Source organism: Tauraco erythrolophus, chromosome 29 (assembly GCF_009769465.1).
Source record: "Tauraco erythrolophus isolate bTauEry1 chromosome 29, bTauEry1.pri, whole genome shotgun sequence".
Classification (NCBI taxonomy): domain Eukaryota; kingdom Metazoa; phylum Chordata; class Aves; order Musophagiformes; family Musophagidae; genus Tauraco; species Tauraco erythrolophus.
Genome location: NC_141493.1, coordinates 2,011,111 through 2,030,985, shown reverse-complemented (window position 1 = coordinate 2,030,985; position 19,875 = coordinate 2,011,111). Strand labels below are relative to the sequence as shown.

General features: G+C 42.9%; 1 protein-coding gene across 2 annotated transcripts in view; it reads right to left on the bottom strand.

Annotated features, from left to right (window-relative positions):
- XPO7 (exportin 7) overlaps positions 1–19,875 on the bottom strand; it is a 46,587-nt gene that overhangs the window by 16,146 nt on the left and 10,566 nt on the right. Inside the window, exons 2-11 of one of the 2 annotated variants that reach the window (XM_086628101.1) lie at positions 14,753–14,899; positions 12,977–13,070; positions 11,965–12,131; positions 9,777–9,869; positions 6,533–6,637; positions 3,962–4,127; positions 3,332–3,405; positions 1,771–1,890; positions 1,380–1,526; positions 410–582 (exon numbers count right to left, since the gene is read on the bottom strand). In XM_086628101.1, the coding sequence (XP_086484227.1) occupies positions 410–582; positions 1,380–1,526; positions 1,771–1,890; positions 3,332–3,405; positions 3,962–4,127; positions 6,533–6,637; positions 9,777–9,869; positions 11,965–12,131; positions 12,977–13,070; positions 14,753–14,899 (1,286 nt within the window). The remainder of the gene's footprint in view (positions 1–409; positions 583–1,379; positions 1,527–1,770; positions 1,891–3,331; positions 3,406–3,961; positions 4,128–6,532; positions 6,638–9,776; positions 9,870–11,964; positions 12,132–12,976; positions 13,071–14,752; positions 14,900–19,875) is intronic. The other variant, XM_086628102.1, reaches the window with a different exon arrangement.

Genomic DNA, 19,875 nt, shown 5'->3' with positions numbered 1-19,875 from the left:
CACACTTTGCATATTTATTCCTCTCTGCTACGATGGCAATTCAGAGTGTAAATGGTATGCCACAGATGGATCTTGGTAGATAACATGAATTCTAGCCATAACATATCAGAGATCACACAGATCAATCTCAGCAATTTGAGACTGAGCAAGGTCTAAAAAAAAAAACCAAACACCAAAACACCACCAACAAACCAGCTTACAAAAACTCATGCCTCTTTTATAAGAGACTGAATATGCAATTTAGGTAATTTAAGTAAACCTCCCTTCGAAATCCTTTGGTGACTCACACAACTTCTGCAGTCGTGCTTGTTTTTAAAAGAAAACTCGGAAGAGAAGCACAGTAGAGCCTCCTGGGTTAGACCCTGGCGTGGACAAGCAGAAGTGCTGCCATCCCACTGCTTCCCCTCACCTCAGGATGATGTGCACAGACTCCAGGCGGGACGTGATGTAAGCTTTTGTGACTTCTGGGGTGTATGTTTCCAGCATGTGAGGCTCTGTGGCTTTAACATAGGGCACTGACGCAGCCAGCCGCTGCCACAAGCTCAGGAGATAGTGGACACTGTTTGGTGCAAACTCCCAGTGCTACCAGGAGCCAAAAGGAAGGAAAAGAAACCAGTGAGTTATGGCCTTGTTTTACTCACGTTGTTTTGACTCGTGTAGCAGTAGATATGGCAACATCTAAAAGCTTTGATGATCTGGTTGCTGATTTTAACAATGAATTTCTTCACTTCACACCTGAATTCAGTGGGCATTAGCAGCATTTAGTAAGGACTGAAAGATAATCCCGAATTCCGAGGCTGTGTAGCTGAGCCAAAGCCTTTGGCCCCAAACTGCTGCCGAGCTCATGCTGCAGACAGCTCCCCAAAACAGAATGTACAGTTTAAAGGTGTTTTCTAGATAAGTATTAACATTTAACAAAGATATTATGTAAGCTATACAATTTTTTAAACCATATTCTGTGCAGGGGTGCAGTTACAAGCTGTATACCAGTGGAAAACTCAGTGGGAATATGGTATGATATCCATATTACTAGCAAAACCTGCAACTGCATTTTAACAGTGAAGTGATACATAATTCTAAAAATAAGCCTTATTTAACAAGGTTGGGCTTTTTTTTTTTTCCCCTGCTAGGACATGGAAAGACTCTGGAGGCATAGCAACCCTGCCTTCCCCACATACTGCTCCTGTTCCATTCAGTAGGAATTACAGAATAATCAATGCTACATCGCAGGATTCCGTCACAGAGTCTGCAGGGTTTTTTGGTAAAAATAACATACAGTGAATTGAGGGGTAAAGAACAGGCAAGAGGGGTATAATTTTGTTTTGAGAGAAGACAAGGGGCATAAACATCCATCGAGGGTAAGTAGAACCATTTTGTACCTGCAGGCTGGTCACGGTGAAGTTGGCAATGAGTCGGATGACCTCGGGGTAGTTCTCCACCTTCACCAGCTCTCCCAGTTGGTAATTGCTTTTCAATCGGGCCAGCAATCGGCAGAATTCATGGTAGTTATTCGGGTCTGATAAACTCTTGAGAGGGAAAAAAAGAGGAGAAGAATTGATAAACAGCACCACTTCGCAAGACATGGCAGTCAGCTCCAAGAGGTGTAGATTTATGGAGAAACGTTAGGAAAAGGAAGAGAGCACCAAGATGTTGCACCCTTCTCCCCAGTGCCACAAGCAAGGTGTGCACATCAGAAAGTATTTTTGGTGAAGAAACTTGATCGAGAGGAGGCAGAGACACAATTCCTCTGCCTGCATCTGAAACACTCACCTGTGGGTTTTCCAGTATTCGTTTAACTCCATCGACGAGATGAGATAAAAACTTTGCTCTTTCTGCATTGTTGAAGAGGGATCTGCGTACAGAGGCTATCTGCACTAAGCAGGATAAAACCTAAAAGGGGCAAAGAGAATCAATAGAAAGGGAGGGATCCAAACAGTAAAACAAACAGCACGTTTCCTTTTCATGACACAACAAATCATTTAAGCCTGATGCTCCTTTGCATGCTACACAACAGCTCCTCCTCTTCAAAAGAGGATGTGAAACCACAGCCACCATCACTGCACTTCTGTGTAGTCGATGTAAAAACACAGAAGCAAATTACAGGAGGGATAAAAAAACCTGCATCACCCAAAGGAAGAACATCTCCATCCCGACAGTCAAAGGTGTGTTCCAAACTCTGCTAGGCAGTCCCTAAAACGATGGGGTTTCTTCAGATGGAGAACACAGACCACACAGGACTGAAAACACACTAGGACTGGTGGGAGAAGCTGGTGTACTTAACACAGACTTGGAAAAGTATTGTAGAAGATAGAAGATTGGCAAGAAAAAAAAAAAAAAAATCAATTGTTCTCAACCCAAACCTCTGAAATTCAAATTGAGAGTAAATTCCAAAAGCGCAGCTGGTGAATAGGGTTTTGCAGAGCAGCAGCAGTTAGTTATGACTAGCACCCTACAACCCCTATCCAGAGGCAAAGTCCCATTCCCTCTGACCAGCCTTAAGGACTACCTGCTCAACGGCTAAGCCTCTCATTCTTGCTGGCTCTTACATTTACTGATCAAAGAGGCAGGACAATTAAAGGCGTAATTGCTTCAGATTTCTACTCAGTAACAACAACAACAAAAAAAGAGTCTCACACTGTTAAGATCTCTCATGAATATTTGAGGCTCTAAATTCAGAATTAGCAAGTAACCCTTCAACATAATGAACAGTGCTGAGAGTCTCAGAGGAAAAAGTACTTCTGAAGGACCCTTCCCTCCCCAGCCAAAGGGCGTGTTTTTATTGTAGCATTAATTATGAAAAATATTTATCAGACAGATAAATGCCCGGCAGCCAAATTTTTTTCAGGAAGAAATAATCCAACTTGTAGTTCAGTTGTGCTATCGGCCATTTCATCCAACTGGGACATGGCCTAGTTTTAAAGTGTGGAAGGAGAAATTACATTCCTCAGTCGTGCTCCCAGCCTTGCTACCTACTCACAGTATGGTTTTAGGATCAACTCAGCAGTACAGTGGAAAGAACATAAGCTACATCCCTCAAAAAGGGCTCACTGGCAGAGCCAGCAGGCAGACTCCAGGCTACGCAAGGACAAAGAATTAGGTTAGATTTCCAGCAAACAAGCTGGTCTTAGGTCAAATCTAAACCCTGCAGATGCATCAAAACTAGCAGCAGCAGCACCAGAGCAGCCTCCCCTGTGTCGCCACGGCAGTGCCACCAAAGCAAAGGTGGCTGTCTGAAGTCAGCCTACGGCATTTTCACCAACAGTAAGTCTCCTGGATGAATCCTACACTTTCTGGTGTCAGAGTCTGTAAGGAAAATAAACACTGAACTTACCAGAGGAGAAAACGAAGGAGGGATGGAATGATAAAGATCAAAAAACAACTGAAGGGTCGAAGAATCCAAGAATGCTGAAACAGAACGGAGCATTTTACTGAGAACACCTCAATTTGCTGCTTTCCATAGGTCTAACACTTATCAACAATGCCATGTGTACTTGCCACATGAAGTACCACACTAAGAAAATTTCCAAAGGATTCTACATTTTAAACAATGTCTTTCCTAGAAATAAAGCAAGCCCACTGGCACTTGGTACTAAGACAAAATTGCAGGAAAACATTTTAAGAACATAATCTGTGAAACTGCACGCAAAATGACTGGTGAGAACAGCAAGGATGTTGAGAACAGGTGTCGAGTTATTTGTTATTTACAGTTTTTTTAAAAAAAACAGGTTACTGTTTCTTGAATTGGCAGGTGTAAGACTGAAAGGGTAGAGGAGTGTTTTGATAGCTCACGATAGGCAACTCAAAGTGAACTGCGTTTGTAATCCCACTAAGGAAAGGCTGGATTTCATGTCTGGCATTGTAGGCAAAAGTTTATTCGTGAAGTACAGAGAGGGCTTTAGCAAGTCACCCACGCTTTCAGCTGGTATGCTGCAGATTAGCCCTCTTCCTCCAGCAAGATTACCTGATCTCCAACTGGTTGGGATCTGCACAGTGCAAAGATCATCCGAGGACTCATCTGTTGACGTGCCAATGAAATCAAAGTTCAGGCAATTATGTGTGAGCTTAAGAAGCTGCATGAGCAGACCGTGCTGGCTTTCATCGTTCAGATTCAGGTTCTTCCCAGAAGCCTACAAAATACATCGGATTAAAAAGTAGAAAGAAAAAAAAAAAAAATCAAGGTGACAGCTGAGTTTGAAGCAGTAATTCCACTTCAACCAAGATGTGGCAATCATAAGGATCACATGCCAACCAAGCATCAACCCAGCCATCACACACTTTTACAGACAGCATCTGTATTACATGCTTCGTCTTTACACAAGATGGATAAATAGACAGTGCTTTCTTTTTCACTCCTCTTGTACTGCACAGGAGCAAAGCAGCCAGGCTTGCCAGCTTGCAATTAGACTGCGAGATTCGGGAGATACAGAAGTTCTTATTAAGATTAAACACAAGAATACATTTTCTGCCTGACAAGCACTTAGCAGCAAGGAATCTCGTTGCTCCACCTAACCCTCATATGGAAATGAGTGCCTTCACTTTTGTTGCACAGATGATCTGTATAAGCCCTGCTCCAGTTACAACGCTCTGCTAGGGACAGGGAAATCATGGATACTCTCAAGTAACACAAAGGACTCGATGGATGCAAAATGCTAGGTCATCTCACTGCAGACTAAATGTGGCACTCGGGTGTGTGCTCCAGGGAGAGGCCAGCCCATCCATCCTTTGTATTATCACTCAGTGCTTAAAACAAAACTAACTTCTTTCAGCTTAAATCTACTGCAGATCACACACTGCACCGCCAACATCAGTGCCAGTGGCCACTGGAACGTCTTCCTCACTCTCCACTGCATCACAAAGACTTATTCTTCTGGGGCTGCCTAAACGCACACTGTGTTACAAACACAGATGCAGCCGTGAGCGTTAGTTTCTCGCAGCTCAATCCTCCCCACTTGAAAGGATCACCTTGGAAACTTCTGCTTTACATACAGAAGCTTGAGACAGCTACTGTTGGACAAAAAAAAAATATATATAACTTGGATAGTAGGTGTTTAATCACAGGAAAACAAGGACACTGCATGAGGTAACAGAAAACTTTCCAACCTGGCTTAAACCACAGCATCCCAAGAAACAAAAGCAAGACGATTAAGAGTTAGGGTGGAAAACTAGAGGCTTCCTCCCGAGACAAGTCATGTCTTTCCAGTCCCTAATCTCCATGGTCATGCAGCAACAGCAGCGTGGGCAATAGCTCAGCCAGAGCTACACGTATAGGACACCAGTAAGAGTGCAGTTCTGGGGACATCAGGTTAACAGGGTCTGGCTTATGCCTCCTGCCCCAGTATAAGCACTTGCTGAACTTTTTCCAACAAGTCTGGGCAGTTATAAAGGACCCTGCCCTGCACCTCCCAAAGGGCTTCTTTTCACAAAACTTGAGGAATCCTTTTATTTCAGAGACCTCTAATTGACCATCACACGCACCTCAAATAAGCCAATGAATTCAAGTTACCTCCTGTTATGGCTCAGGAGGATGGGAAAGGATGACTAGCATAATTGTACAATCCTTGCTTCCTTTAGAAACCAGGAGGAGAAAAAAAGATCAAATTACGCCCACGTACCCACCTTTATTACTGACAGAACCAGAGCTGCTCACTTTGAAATATCTTTAAAATAAAATTTCCTTTTCACTCTTTATGGTATTTGTCAACTTTGACACTTCACTCAGCTGGAAGGATAAAAGTTGAACTAATCAAATCTGTGCTCCTGCTGCTCAGTTTATTGGGGTAGACTTTCTCATAAAGGGCTACTCTTGAAGGCACCGTTAGAACTCCAGCTTTTCAGAAAAGAAACCTGATGCAGAATCAAGAATTTTCTTCAGATAATCTACCTGCTCACAAAAATATGTGTGCTACTTCAGCTTAAAGAAAAAATGCCTTTTTTTTTTTGGTAAAAAACAACCCTACATTGCCACCTTGTCCCAAGATAAGTATTTTTAAAGCAAGTTAACTCACGTGTGATAATCAGCACAAAATAAAAACCTGAGGAACACAAGACAGTCTAATATACATCACGTAGTAAAATATCAAGGACGATCTTAGTCTCAATCTACTAAACATTTTCTCTCACCACGTGGGTTTTAAACTGAGGTTGAGAGAGACACAGACTTATTTTCCAGGAAACCTCTCTGTCAGTACTGTACATCAAAGATATTTAAAATGTAAACCAAACATCTCATCTCTTTCCTGATGCTTTAAGACAGGAAAGTTTAACGCAAGCCTCGTGGTCCAGGCATGTATGTTCAATCAAAACTGCTGAAAAGAGTTTTATTTCTGTATTTGTGTCATGTTATTTTTTTTTTCCCTTAATACAAACTTAAGACAAAGCTTTCCTGAAAAACGAGTCCAGAACATAACTTTTAGAAGATGGGCACTCATTCCAGAAGATTCACAGAGGGAACTTCAGTCCAAAGTCTGTTGCCCTAACACACAGCCCCCCAAGGGTTGTGTGTTAGGGCACAAACAAATGACTGTTTCCTTACCTGTTTCAGTAAATTGCATGACAGTGTGAAAATATCAAATAAGGATGAATCTCGGAAGGAAGAGGCTATTTTCCTGTGCTTGGTCAGTGGATGAGTAGTATCCGCCTGCGCAGAGAGAAAACGAGTGCTTAGAACTGATGGGCAGAAGTAGAATAAGACCAGCAGAAGCTGTAGGAACCCCATCAAGCTCTGGGACATCAAGGCTTCCCTCCCAGAGCGATGTTACAGTGCCTGGCTAAACCAGGGGATGCTCCTGCAGAACAGTGGCTCTTCCACGGATAACATCACACTGCTGGCTGACGACAGGACTTTGCACTACAGTACTTAGAATGTGGTTTCACTGCGCCCCTGCCAGAACCCCAGGGTTGGGTTTACTCTTAAGTTCATTTAAATCTCTTCCAAAGCAGGATCGACAGCAGTATTTTCGACAGTGCTTCAGTCATTTTAGAAACTTCCAACACTGCTTTCTCAAGTGCTCCGAACTCCTAAGAGTGAAATCCTACCTGAAGCCGCTGGGCGGACACATGGTCAACTACTAGCACTTACAATTTCCCTCCTGAACCTGCACAGATGAGAAGAAAACTAGAAGGAGAGTTAACCAGTGACAGCCAGTTTGGATTGGTGTGTCTATTATAAACTCCAGTTCTGGACATCTCACTGTACCAGAAGAAAAAGCTGACGTGATCTCGAGGCAAATATACACATATTGCTTTATACCAGATAAAGTCTCCAGTTGATTCAACCAATGCATTCGAGCATGGGTGGGCACGGTGAAGGGCAGCACAGGTTATGTCACCTTGCAGAGCACTTTTCAGGAAGGGGAGAAAAGTGAAGTGATACTTCACACCTTTGCCATTTATTTGACCACAGGCTGGCAAAATTCCACTTGCCCAGGATAAGTGATTTGACAGGCAGCTGGTGATCACAGTGGAGGAACCGCTACAGCTGGAACCACTGCAGAGCTCACTAATGTACTAACCTTCATAATGACCCTATGGAGGATGCAAACACGCTTGTCTCTTATGTTATAGGTGAGAAAGAGAAGCCCTGCATCACCCAGTAGCTGGCAGCAGACCAGAACTGGACCTAAATTCGTCAGGTGCTCAAGAGACTGAATTATCATTCCTCAGCTCGTGCTATTAGATTTCAAGGTCTTTTAAGAAAATGAGCATTATTTACTCTCTCCACAGTTATTATAAATCTCATGTATTTCTGGGCTTGTGGCAAATGAGCATTTTGGTTTTCTTCACCACGATGTCACGTGGCTTAAATCAGTGAACTGCTACAATATGGCGGACACTCAGTACCTCTGGGCAAGTCTGTGTGGTACTTACAGGATGAAAACTGATACTTCAAACAGTTACTAGCACTCTTATTTTATTTGTACTGTGAGCTTTTGGAACAAAAGCTTTAGTAAACAGAGCTCTAGAAAATTTGGCTTTCTTGTAATGTAATTGGAAGCTTAAATAGTTATCACGAAAAGCCTGAAGGTGGTTTTGGGTGGTGGTGTTTGTTGGGTTGTTGTTTGTTGGTTTTTTTTTTTTTTTGCTATGCCCATGTATACAACCTCGCTCTGATGAGTGGGCATGTTGGCAGATTTATTATCTTGCAAGTAATGGCAGTTCTAGACTTTCCAAGATGAGTCACTGAATCCAGTCCTGTGCAATTGCTGGCACAAAGCACATTTAGGAATGAGCAGTAAACTGTGGCAGATCTAATATCCAAGATACCAGGAAGAGATTTTTGATCAAAGTCTTTAATTTCATTGAGTATTTTAGTATCAACCTGTAGAGACTCTGGAACTGGGACAGCTGACAGTTTCTGTGCTGACCACGCTCCTTCAAGCAGGACCTGCAGCCCTGTACAAAGATGCTGACAGACACATACTGATTTATGGAGGTAAACACACTTGCTTTCATCCTCGATGCAAGGAAGTGAGGGACTGGCCCTCTGCAGAGATAGAGTTAGGATTGTACAAAAGTCTGGGCAAGGAAATGGTCACAGTAACAAGACATGGCTTAAGAGTTAGGAGGAGGGCTATGGGTTAGGATTTGATGATCAAGCCAGGCTTGAAGAAGGAACGTGAGTTTGGGGTGCGAAATGGATGCAGAAGGCATTCAGATTACAGTGCAGTGCTTCGCTTCAAGTCCAAAAGAAGACATTGATGCCTTGCCCTGGTCAGGACAAAACTTCCATTTCCAGTTCTAAAACCAATTTGTAATCATCCTTCAAATCCCACTCAAGGATCTCTCCGTTCCAATGCCTGGATTAGTCAATATACCAGCAAAAATGAAAGGTTAGTTTCCTTAGTAAGATATCAAAAAAAAAAAAAAACAACTTAGTTACATCTGATCCCCTTAGCAAAATTAAAGATATTTATACACACAGCAACCCTCACACTGTCTTAGGACAGTGGTAGCCATCAACGGTGCTACAGAAACAGCTCTCTGACTGATTAGGACAATGATGGAAGCTCAGACAGCACCAGCTTTCAACATAAGTACTGAGAGGCAGCATAATGTTAGAGGGCTCTACAAACCACTGAACTACCTAATCTGGAAAGACTCCTGCATCGACACCTTGCTGCAGCTGGCATGACTGGGTGCCATGCCAGAGCACCACGGACTCAGCGTGCCCAATCTTTCTTCTGCCAGTCACCCAGAGCCGAGGTTGTGTAAGGGACTGAGCACTCAGCCCCAACAAACCAGCAGAATTTAAGAACTACCTCCTGGGAACGCTACGGAATTTAGTACTGAATGAAAAGGACGCTTTAAAAGTCTGCACGATTTGACAAATCCTCTTTGTTTTGTCTCCCTGGTCAATACGGCGGAGGGCATGCTCCATTCACCACTTGGCACAAGAATGCTGTAAGCTGAAACAATGCACAGGGACTGAAAACAGAAGGTGCTGGGGATGTCCTCACGCTCGGGGCTTTGTCCTCGCTAAGTAGGCTTGGCTAGTCGCTCAGCATTGCTCTTTCCTTTGTCGTCTCAGAAGATCACACCAAAATATGAGAGAAGATGGAAGATGCCAGTGAAACAAAACAATTCCTCAGGACAGGAGGTTTCAGCATCTTACCACAAAAGTATGGGACTGTGTAAAAATAACAAAACAAAAAAAAAAAAAGGAAAAGAAAACAGCCACCACACATCCCCCACATAAAAAAGCCCAAACAAAAACCCCCAAACAATGCACAGACACACAGCAGGACACAACAATATGAATGAGAAAATTGGACACTTACTTCACTGAGGAAGGCTGTAGCACTTACTTGATTAATTTCATTAGTTAGTTGGGACAGGATTGTCACTCCTATGATGCAGTGCTCTACACTATCCTGAGGAAGGAACGGGGGACAAAGAAAGCAGTTAGCAGTGCCAGGATGTTCTCATTAAGCTTCACTGTCAAAGACCTTTCTACTTGGAAGATTTCGAGACATGTTTGTCTAGAAATGCTTTACCTTTGCAGTATTGTAACTGGAAAAAAAGCCCATGAGTAACACCAAGCAGAGAATTTGAAATGTGCCTTTAAAGTACTTGATGTTGTAAACAGTGAAAAGGGTTCTAAAGAGTTCAGTAACATCAGCTAATAAAATAAGCACCTTTTATTTAATAGCTTCATCAACATTTTTGTGTTATGCCCTAACTCTGAAAAGATTATTTAGATTTTTTAAATCAGTTTAATTTTAACAGAGGCTGTGGTAAAACTCGTGGAAATTTCTGCAACATTAGGATGAAGACTCTGGGAAACAAACTCTCGTCCCTCCGATCTCCCCTTTTTAAACTACAGACCTTGAACCCCACGAGCAGCAGCTGACCAAGTTTCTCCGCACACCCGCCCCACCACCCTCCTGCCAAGGAGGACAGCCTATCTCCCAGTGAAGGGAGTCCATTCTTCACAGCCTGTTCAGCCTCTGGCTGCACTTGAGACTGGCAACAAGGGGCTGATTGTGAAATAAGTCTGTTACAGATACCTCTTCACTAGGAACGGTAATCCATTTATCAAATGATTTAAGAGAAACAACCTGTATTGTTCCTTTGCCCCAGTTTCTGTTCTGTAACTAATAAATGATGTTTCCTTTCCTAGCTCCACCTTGCTTTGCACCTTCTGCACAAATTGCCTTTATCTCCAGCTTCAAAGACTGAACTCATCTGCAATAGAGAAATTCAAGCATATTGAGGCTTGGGACCACGGCCACTTCTTTATTGGAGCCATCTCCTGACGACAGTTTCAGTATTTACATGGTAATATCTAGACAGAAGCCACTGGAACACCTTGCTGAACCCATGTTGTTAAAAAAGTGCAGTCTCCGGTACACTTTAGCAGCCAGAAGAGGTAATTTGCACAAACGGGAACAGATCATCTCAAATTGAACACAGCAAGTGGATATTCACACCATTTAATTAGATTCCTGATTAAAAAGCATACATTCCCCATGTCATGAGCTGGGAGAGGGAGCAATCCAGCTCTGTAATTTCAGCTAAGAGCACCTGCAAACTATATGGGACAGAGTTACCAGCCCAGAAAGGAACACGATCTTTAAATTACTTAACACCTTCTAGACCCTACTTCTCTGCAGATATCTGCCTAAAATAATAGTAGTTAACCTATTTTCTGAATGCCCACACTCTACCCCTCCAGAACTGAAGCCTTATGCACATTACATCTCCTTTTCCACCCTGGGAAGACTTTCTGGTCATTTTCATCTCTTCCACTGTCTTCCTCCAACTTTTGATTTTGGGACAAATTTCAGAGCAAATAAGTCTGTATTCGTAGTGTTACAGGATTTACTGACCTCTCTGGGAGGAAATTTCCATTTGGAAACAGCTGTTGATAAAAATGCAACCTTCTATCTACGTAGTCTTTTAGGTTGGGAATGAAATCTTACACTGTGGTGACAGCATATACATTTATGAAACAACAGTCCAGACTTCTGAAGAAAATCATTAACAGCAACATTCATGTAACATGCTAGTTTTAAGCTACATTTTTTTAATATAACTCAGCTAAATATCAAACATGATTTCCACAGATATATCACCCTGGCAGTGAATGAAAGCAAGTCAAGCATGGCACGTTTCCCTCGTAGACAAGAAGCCCACACGTTTACCATTTTGCACTAATCAGCATGATGTGTTTAACCTTACGAGCTTGTAAGAATTGTGCAACTGGAATGCTAAAAGATGTGTCTTACCATTGAATACTAATGGTGGCAGTTTCCAGAAGTAAATCCTTGCCCCATCAAACTTTAAATTATAAAAACAGACCTGTCCTGCCAGTTGTGAGCTGCTTAGCCTTGGTAGCCACTGTTCAAATCCACAAATATACAGATGAAAGACTGGGCAGAGGATACTAAGGTGCAAAACAATAACTGAAAATGCAAGGACTTTCAAACCCCACAAGGTGTCTATTTGTCTTACAAAATATCTGACCTGTAAAAACCTTGTGACATCTGTGATCACGTTCCTGAAGACATATTCATCCTTCTGACAGTCAAACCAGCCCAACTTTGTGATCCTGGCATATAACTGGATTAGTGCTTGTGTGACAAACGTTGCCAGTTTTGGCCTGGTGGCAAGGTAGTTGAGCACATAGTTCCCTGAAACAGAGAAGAGGTGTATCTGTACACAAAAAAACTCAGCAGATGGAACTGAGATGGTAACACTGTTAGGAAAAAGCATCTTTTTTGAAAGCTGTTTAAAAAAAAAAAGAAAACACAGCACAGTAGTGGGTTAGATGCAACTGTTGAGCTTTTACTTGTCCCTTTAACATACTAAAGCTGTGGAACAGATCTGGAAAGTGGTTAGAGACAGGTGAGAGTTCCTCCCCACACGCCTAACTTGTTTTGTATTATCAGATTAAGTCCAATCCTCTGTAAACACATGTAAATCAAAAGAAAAGCTGAAAATATTGCAAGACTCTTCCTCGGGGATGACCATCTACCCCATCATTTGTAAAGAAGAAAGCAGACCAAATGGCATTCAGACTCCTTCCTCAGAGGAAAGGAAGTATCAGCTATTCTCCAGGAAAGAGCGCCATGGCTGACTGCTCCCTTAGGAAATACTCTAAATGATACATCAGAGACCCAGAAAGGATTTTCACTTTTGAAAGTATGCCCTCAGAAGAGGCAAGCACCACATATATTTCATACTCCAAAAGAAATTCATCAAATGCATCTGGTTTGTTTAGAAGACCACAGAGCTGTCGTTCCCCTCCATCTGGAAAAATTCTGTATATTTAGCCTCGAACTCTGTTAGCTAATGATACAGGTGAAGAAAGAGAAATGTTTCAGAAACGTTTCTTTGCCTTTTGGGCATCCTATACCTTACAATGCCCAAACTGTAAAGCACAGAGGCTTGCAGAAAGCCTCCCTGCCTCAGATGAAAGTCTGTATGACAAAAAACTCACGTTAGTTTGGTCAGAAAAACCGAGTCGTGTACTTACGAATATCTATTCGTTGTTCCAACGGTAAAGGGTTGTTTGTGCGTGACACGAGTTTTGTAAGGCATGTAGCTGCCAATAGCTGGGAGTAGGAGGACTGTAAAGAAAAAAAAAAACAAACCCACAAACAGAAGTTTACCCCACACTTCGGAAGATCAAGCAGCAATGCTGGATTTTAAGCTCATTGCTCTCTGGAAATCTGATTGGTATGTCTGAATACTCTACATAGCATTTATTCTATGTTTTTGTAGACACTAAAGCAAACCAGTACTTGCAGAAAGTGTTTAAGAACAAAAGGAAAAGCTTTTAAAGAGTGGAAGACAACAGAACCGCCACTGAAGGCGGGAGTAAAACTGCAAACATAGTTAACCTGCGTGAAGTTACCTTAAACACCATGTCTGAAAAAGACAGTTACCCCTTGGAGCTGTAGAAGTACGTTACTATACATTAAGAAGCACTTGCAACTTCCACTTGATTACTAAATACAGGTTAAAATGTATTTCTTACACAGCACACAGATCACTGAAATGTAATTTAATTCAGGGACATAAATGATGGCATTCAACCACCTAAAAATCCCCTGCACCTGATTCCGTAAGTTACAACCAGGGAAGCAACAAGCATTTGGCATGCTAATTTCTGTAACACATAGTACTGTAGAAAGCTTAGTATCCAAGATGCAGGAAATCCATTTATTCCAACATCCCCAAGGACAGTTGGGTGTAAAATGAGTCAGATCCCAGATCGAATGAAAAAACCCACAACCCTCTGGCAAGGGTCAGGGAGGCAACAGATCACACGCCGAGAATGAAACTGGGCTTTAGGAGCTTTCCTTAAATAAAGAAATAAATCAATTATTTGTCCTCGGGTAAACCAGTTGCTAGTTCCCATCAGAAGAGCTTCAAATTAGCTTGTTTTGAATTCACTGGACTTCAAATTTAACAAAAAGTTAAATAATTCACTCTGTGTAAGTTTGCTAAGCTTGCTAAGTGTCGCTCTTCTCCCTCTGCCTTCAGCATCTCCTCCTCCTCCTCCTGGAGGACTTACTTTTTACAACAGGCTGTTTAATGTTTCCTATTTTTGTGAACAAGGCTCCAATCTGATGGATACAAATGCTGGATGCACGTTCTGCCAGAAGTCAAATCTTGCAAGATCATGTGGCAAAGCCATTTTAAGCATTATTTGTGCTGATACAACACAAAAACCAAATGGCCACTTAAAAAGAAGAAAGCTAAGTCAGGCAGGATTTACTGCTGGCATATTTTACATCCCTTCTGTAACACTAATTCTAATGCACATGATCTAATTTTCCCTGTTTTAAACTGCTGGATTATTAAGACAACACTATAGCAGGGGCAATTTTCCAAAGAAACATTCCAGAAGAAACACTCCTGGTTTTATCCCCTATGAACCTCTGTGCACACACCATTTTCTCCCCAAAGCCCACAGAGAAGGCAGTGATTCCCACAGTCTATGAAATACCACTGCCATTACAATGTTTTCAACTTAAAGCTTGACGTGTCTGGGTGGAAGCCTGTGAAGAATGCAGCAAGGCTCACAAGACATCAGAACTGACAACAATTTGGAATACCCACTGCAGCAGCATAATTAGCCATCAGAGCCAATGCTTTTTTTGGCATAGGCTGCCCATAAATTGAGATACATGAGAGCATACTGGGTATGGGATATAAACACTGCATACCAAACCTCGGGGCTATTTCCCTTATCAATGCCCAAAACACCAAGATACATTTTGGACCATTATATTGTTTTACATACACTCCCTCTTTCTAGAAGAAGCTGGCACTTGCTCAGGCAGTCTGGACTGTTGGTGAACTCAACCAAGGCTTTCTCTGCCTGGAGCCGTGTCGCAGTGTCTGTGGTCTCATACAGCTGCTTGCACAGGTTCTCTAGCTGGGCTAGGCTCTGGAACACAGGAAAACAAATCCATTAGAAACAAGAGGTTTCACAGTGTAGTTAGGCAGCAGTTTAACCCAGGTTGTATGAACATACGCATACACACACGGATAACTCCACAGTTTGTGCAAAGGAAGGAAAATGCTCAACTCACAGTTTGTTCTTCCATCAAGTAAATGCATTTAACCTTCTAAACCACCTGTATAGAAACGTCACAGCTACCTCTTAGCCCCTGTTGCCTCCCCACTTTCATCTTTTTCACCCGAACTCAGGCACTCACCCCCAGGGTCAGCGCTCACCCAGCCTGAACACACCGCTCCATGCGGCTGACAAGGTCTGGAAAACCTTTTACAGCTTGTGCTGTAACAGTGACAATCCTAACCTGCCCATTTTAAACAACAAAAAACACTCTCGCATCTAGTTTTTATGTTATACAGTGTCAAATCCCTCACAAACTTGGTTTATATTCCCTTTGCAGGGCACCGTAACAGACTTCAGCATCCCAGGATGCTGGAAGGATCGCACATTAAATCTTCGACACTACACATGCCAAAAATACCTAAAGCAGAACAGAGCGAATGAAGAAGGGGATGGATGCCTTTCGGCGGCGCCTCTGTGAACACGTTTGAAGGGAAATAAAACTACCAGGCAAATTCTGTGTGCTCAAACAACTGGAAAATATTTGCCATAAACCGTGATCCAGGCAGATGGTTTCCCCCAGTGAAATCTTAGGTGCCCTAGTTAAAAAGTGGCTTCACAGATGGATATAAGTATTCCCTCAGGTTCTTACTGCTAGACTAATAAGCAGGTATTTTCAACCGCTTTTGGGCTACATTCTAGGTTTCCAGGGATAAATCATTACAAGCATACCATAACTTTTGTGCATTTGTAAAAAGAATAGCCTCAGTCACCTAATTTATTTTTGGAGGAGGGACTGTTATGCAGAAGCTGAGTTACCGACGGACTCACCACATCAGCGCACAGCTGAACGCTTTCTTACACACAATTCCAAACCAAATACACCACAATTCCAAACGCTTTCTTACACACAAACGCAGCAATTCCAACCAAAAGCACACAGGAGTTTTTGAGGCTCTGTTGCTGAGATGATCATCAGATAAGAAACACAGAGAGAGACTCTCTGCAAAAATTCTCTTATCTTGTACCATATTCCAGAGCTCTGATCTTTTATTTTTTAAACCATCACCTCACGGATAATGTTGCCCTGACAGCTTCACTACTTTAGAGAAATTAGAGAACTTCGCTGAGTGGCAGACCGCAGCTCAACATAGAGTTTTGTTTTTCACAAAAGCAAAACCCAAAAACTTACGGAAAAATCAAAGATGAACATAAACCACATTAACTCTGGCTAAGCATTTGTCAGCACCTGTCATTTTTCATTACAAACTCACTTTCAGTTATTTAAAATCAGTTGGCAGAGTCTGCATACAGGAGGGTGCCCATTTATGTGTATCACCTTCAGTTTCAGGACAAAACACCATTTCCTTCAAATCCCCAAAATCCTCGAGACCATTTCTCAATTTGAAAAGCTACCACGACCACTTGGTCCACATGTGTACGATGGACCAAATCCTTGGGAAGCGGCTCAGCCCGACCCCACCACCCCAGCGGGACAGCGACGAATTACAGCCCATGGTCCCAAATCGAATCGATGAACAATGATCCAGAGAGCACGGTTCACAACTTCAGGAAAAAAAAAGAATACCTATTTTTTAAAAGTTTTACATCACTCTGCATGGATTCTTTGAGAAGCTCAGGAATGGGGTTTCCTCACAGCCAGATTTCTTCACACCTCTGAGAATCGCTGTTTCTCCATGACCGTTTGGGACGCGGTGGCAATAACCATGGCTGCTTTTGTGCCATGCTCACCACGACAAAACACCCTTGTTTGTGCACAGTGCACCATCCGTGCCAGCCTTCTTGCAGATTAGTTAGTTAACTCCCTCAAAGCCAGAGAAAACACACGACCTCAAACAAAACAAGCCCGGAAAGCCAACCATGCCAACGTGTCTGCTGCCCACGGGATATGGCGCACAAGAGATATGCCTCATTAATGACACTACGGTCACTAAAATATAGTTTTCCTGTGAAAAAAAAATTCAAAAATCACACACATGGAAATGTCAGTCCAAATTATCCAGGAGTGTGAACCCAGCAACTCAATGGGGAATAATAAAAGTGCACTCTATTCACGTTAGATTAAGCCAACCATCCACAGCAAGTTTTAAACATATTTTTAATATCACATCTCTTATTCCCCAGTGCCAGCTGTCCAGAGTGTCCCTGGCCAGACAATCCTCAAGTTAAAGTTTACTCGATACTTCTTCCTCACGGTATCCCCAGATATGTAGCTGCAGGGGTGGCTGTGCAACAGAGAGTATTTTAGGGCACAAGAAGAAGTACCAAAGCCTACAAGGGCAGCACAGAGGGAAAGTTGGTGTCCAAACTTGGGAGTTTTCATCTATTATTTCAAGTTTGTGAAAGGTCATTTTATTTTTTAACTTCATGTGCTCTAATACACATTCATGATAAGCTGTGATCCAACCGAATCCATTTCTTTGATGAAAAAAAATCATCCATAATTTTTAGGATTGTGAAATTTCGTTCCTCCTCCTATGCCCTGACGCCATTATCTGTTACAGACGGGCAGAGCACTTTAGCTGCCCTGACGCTGCATTCCAGGCTTGCAACGTTAAGTTTGCAGCACGTTTTAATATTGCCACAACAAGGGCAGCAGAGTTCCCCTCCACTCTGCCGACGGGCAATAAATCAGGCCAGCCTTACTCCAGCACTGAAAGTCAGAGATGTTCAGGCATTCGGGGTAGCAATTAGGTGGGGATTATTTCACTACAGAGACCGGGTAATATCTATGTTTTGACCAAAGATTAAAAAAACACCATATAGTGTGACGATTACGCAGGGCAAGAGCTCTGCATGTTCTAGATAAGGACTAACGCACGAGACAGCGGAGTATTGGAAACAGGGAGACGCTCTGGCATCCCACCAGTGCTGTGTGACAGGATGGAAAGGTATGTGGCCAGTGAACCGAGAAGAAAAACAGCACTGAAGACAGTTACAACGACCCAAACCTCGTGTTTATCACTCCTTTGAGAACGAACAGCTCCAAAAACTCCTTGTAAAAAGAAGAAATGGGTCCTTTGCACCGAGGGAAGGCACAGAGGCATGGAGGAGGGCTCAGGGCAGCAGGGGAGGTGGTGGGACGGGGACTCTGAAGCGTGGGGCAGCGGTTGGGATGGCATTTTAGGAGGAGAACTGCTGAGTCACGGGAAGCAGCCCCAAGAGTCAAACACCTCCTCCCGTGCCAGCTCCCGGCCTTCCAAATCGCCCTTATCTGCTCCTTGCAAGACAGCACTGAAACCTTAGGATTTTTCTACAACTACACAAACCATGGTCTATTAACAAATAGATGCAGTAACAAAAAAAATACCCCTCGTGGTCCAATTTCTCTCACGCATCGCACTGCGGAGGCTGAACGACGACCCGAATCACCGGTCACCTCCCAGCTAGGAGCACATGTCTTAAATGCCTATGGAAAAGCCTCAAACGCCACTGAATTTTTCACATAACCACCTCTTGACACCCAACTCAGCACAGATGATCACTTCACTTTTCCTCCTATGTGCACACACATATTTTCCCCTCTCCAGAGCCAAGATCCAATGATTTTCCCTCCAACAGAGTGTATCAATTAATGCCTATTAATGGCAACTTGCATCCTATCTCAGCGTTCTTCTAAATCCAGCTACCAGGCATGACATCTCACTATGTCACTGTCTACAAGCCTTAGACAATTTTTTTTTTTAGCTAACAGAAGTTGAGTAAGTTTGTGTCCCTAAGGAAAAAAAAAAACACAGAAACTACTATCATGTTTGTGATCCATTTCCCCAAACAGAAGTTCAGTCCTATATTCCAAAGCACCAGAGGGTAATGCCACACACCCTCCAATCGACTCCAACACCATTGTTTTATATGCAGAGGAAGAGTTTTTCAACAAGGGAAAGTATGTTTATCAGAAATCAGCAAACTTGACAAATGATTAGCAAAACTTTCACTCTCCTTCCCTCCTAACAGCAGCAAGCACTCAGGGAAGTTTTTCTGTAGACCAGCATCCTACAGAGAGTCACGGGCTTCTTTCCACCGGAGCCTGGCATGGAGCAAAGCTCCCTCCACTGCAGGTCCTGAGCTGGAATTGCCAATCCATCAGCCTCATATGAACTTTGCATCATGCTATTGCTTATTTCTTTAATACTATCAAACATGAGATGAAATGAGTTTTCCTCTGTACATGGCACCCCCTTTGTAAGATGTTGGCCTCAGATGTTTGTCCACTGAGAGCAGCTGTGAAGCTCAAAACGTGGAAAGAAATCCCAACCTATCAATCTCATTTATACTACAAGCTACAAATAAAACTCGTCACTGCTCGGTGTTTTCCCCATGGTGAAGATAAACAATGTGTGATCATCTTTAAGATGATAAATACTACGAGGAAAGTAACAGCTACCTAAGAGGAGTCTCCGGGGGATGGCTGCGGAATTGATCCTATATTACACGGTTGCTTAAGCAACGCTCTTTACATCCAAGGGCTGCACTAAGCTTTAGGCAGGTTTAGCTCAATCGAGTTTGACTTTGCCATGCTGACTGTTCCCATTTCAGAAAACTGAGGAAACGCACGCTGTGCTCGGCGGGCTCAAGATGGCAGAGCCACAAAGTAAGCAGGAGCGCACGCAGCCAGCCCCGACCGCTCGGGGGGAGCGGGCAAGCAACAACCCACCGATTCCGACACCTAAAACGGAGTATTGGCCTTAACAAGATCAATCCAAACTTCCCTGCTGCCTGGTGGTTCTTATCCTGAAGGATGTGCCTTGCTGTAAATCCTCCAGGCACACATTGTTTCCAAGACATTCCTTCTTCCTGCCTTATGGTTACCGACTCCCTGAGCCAGA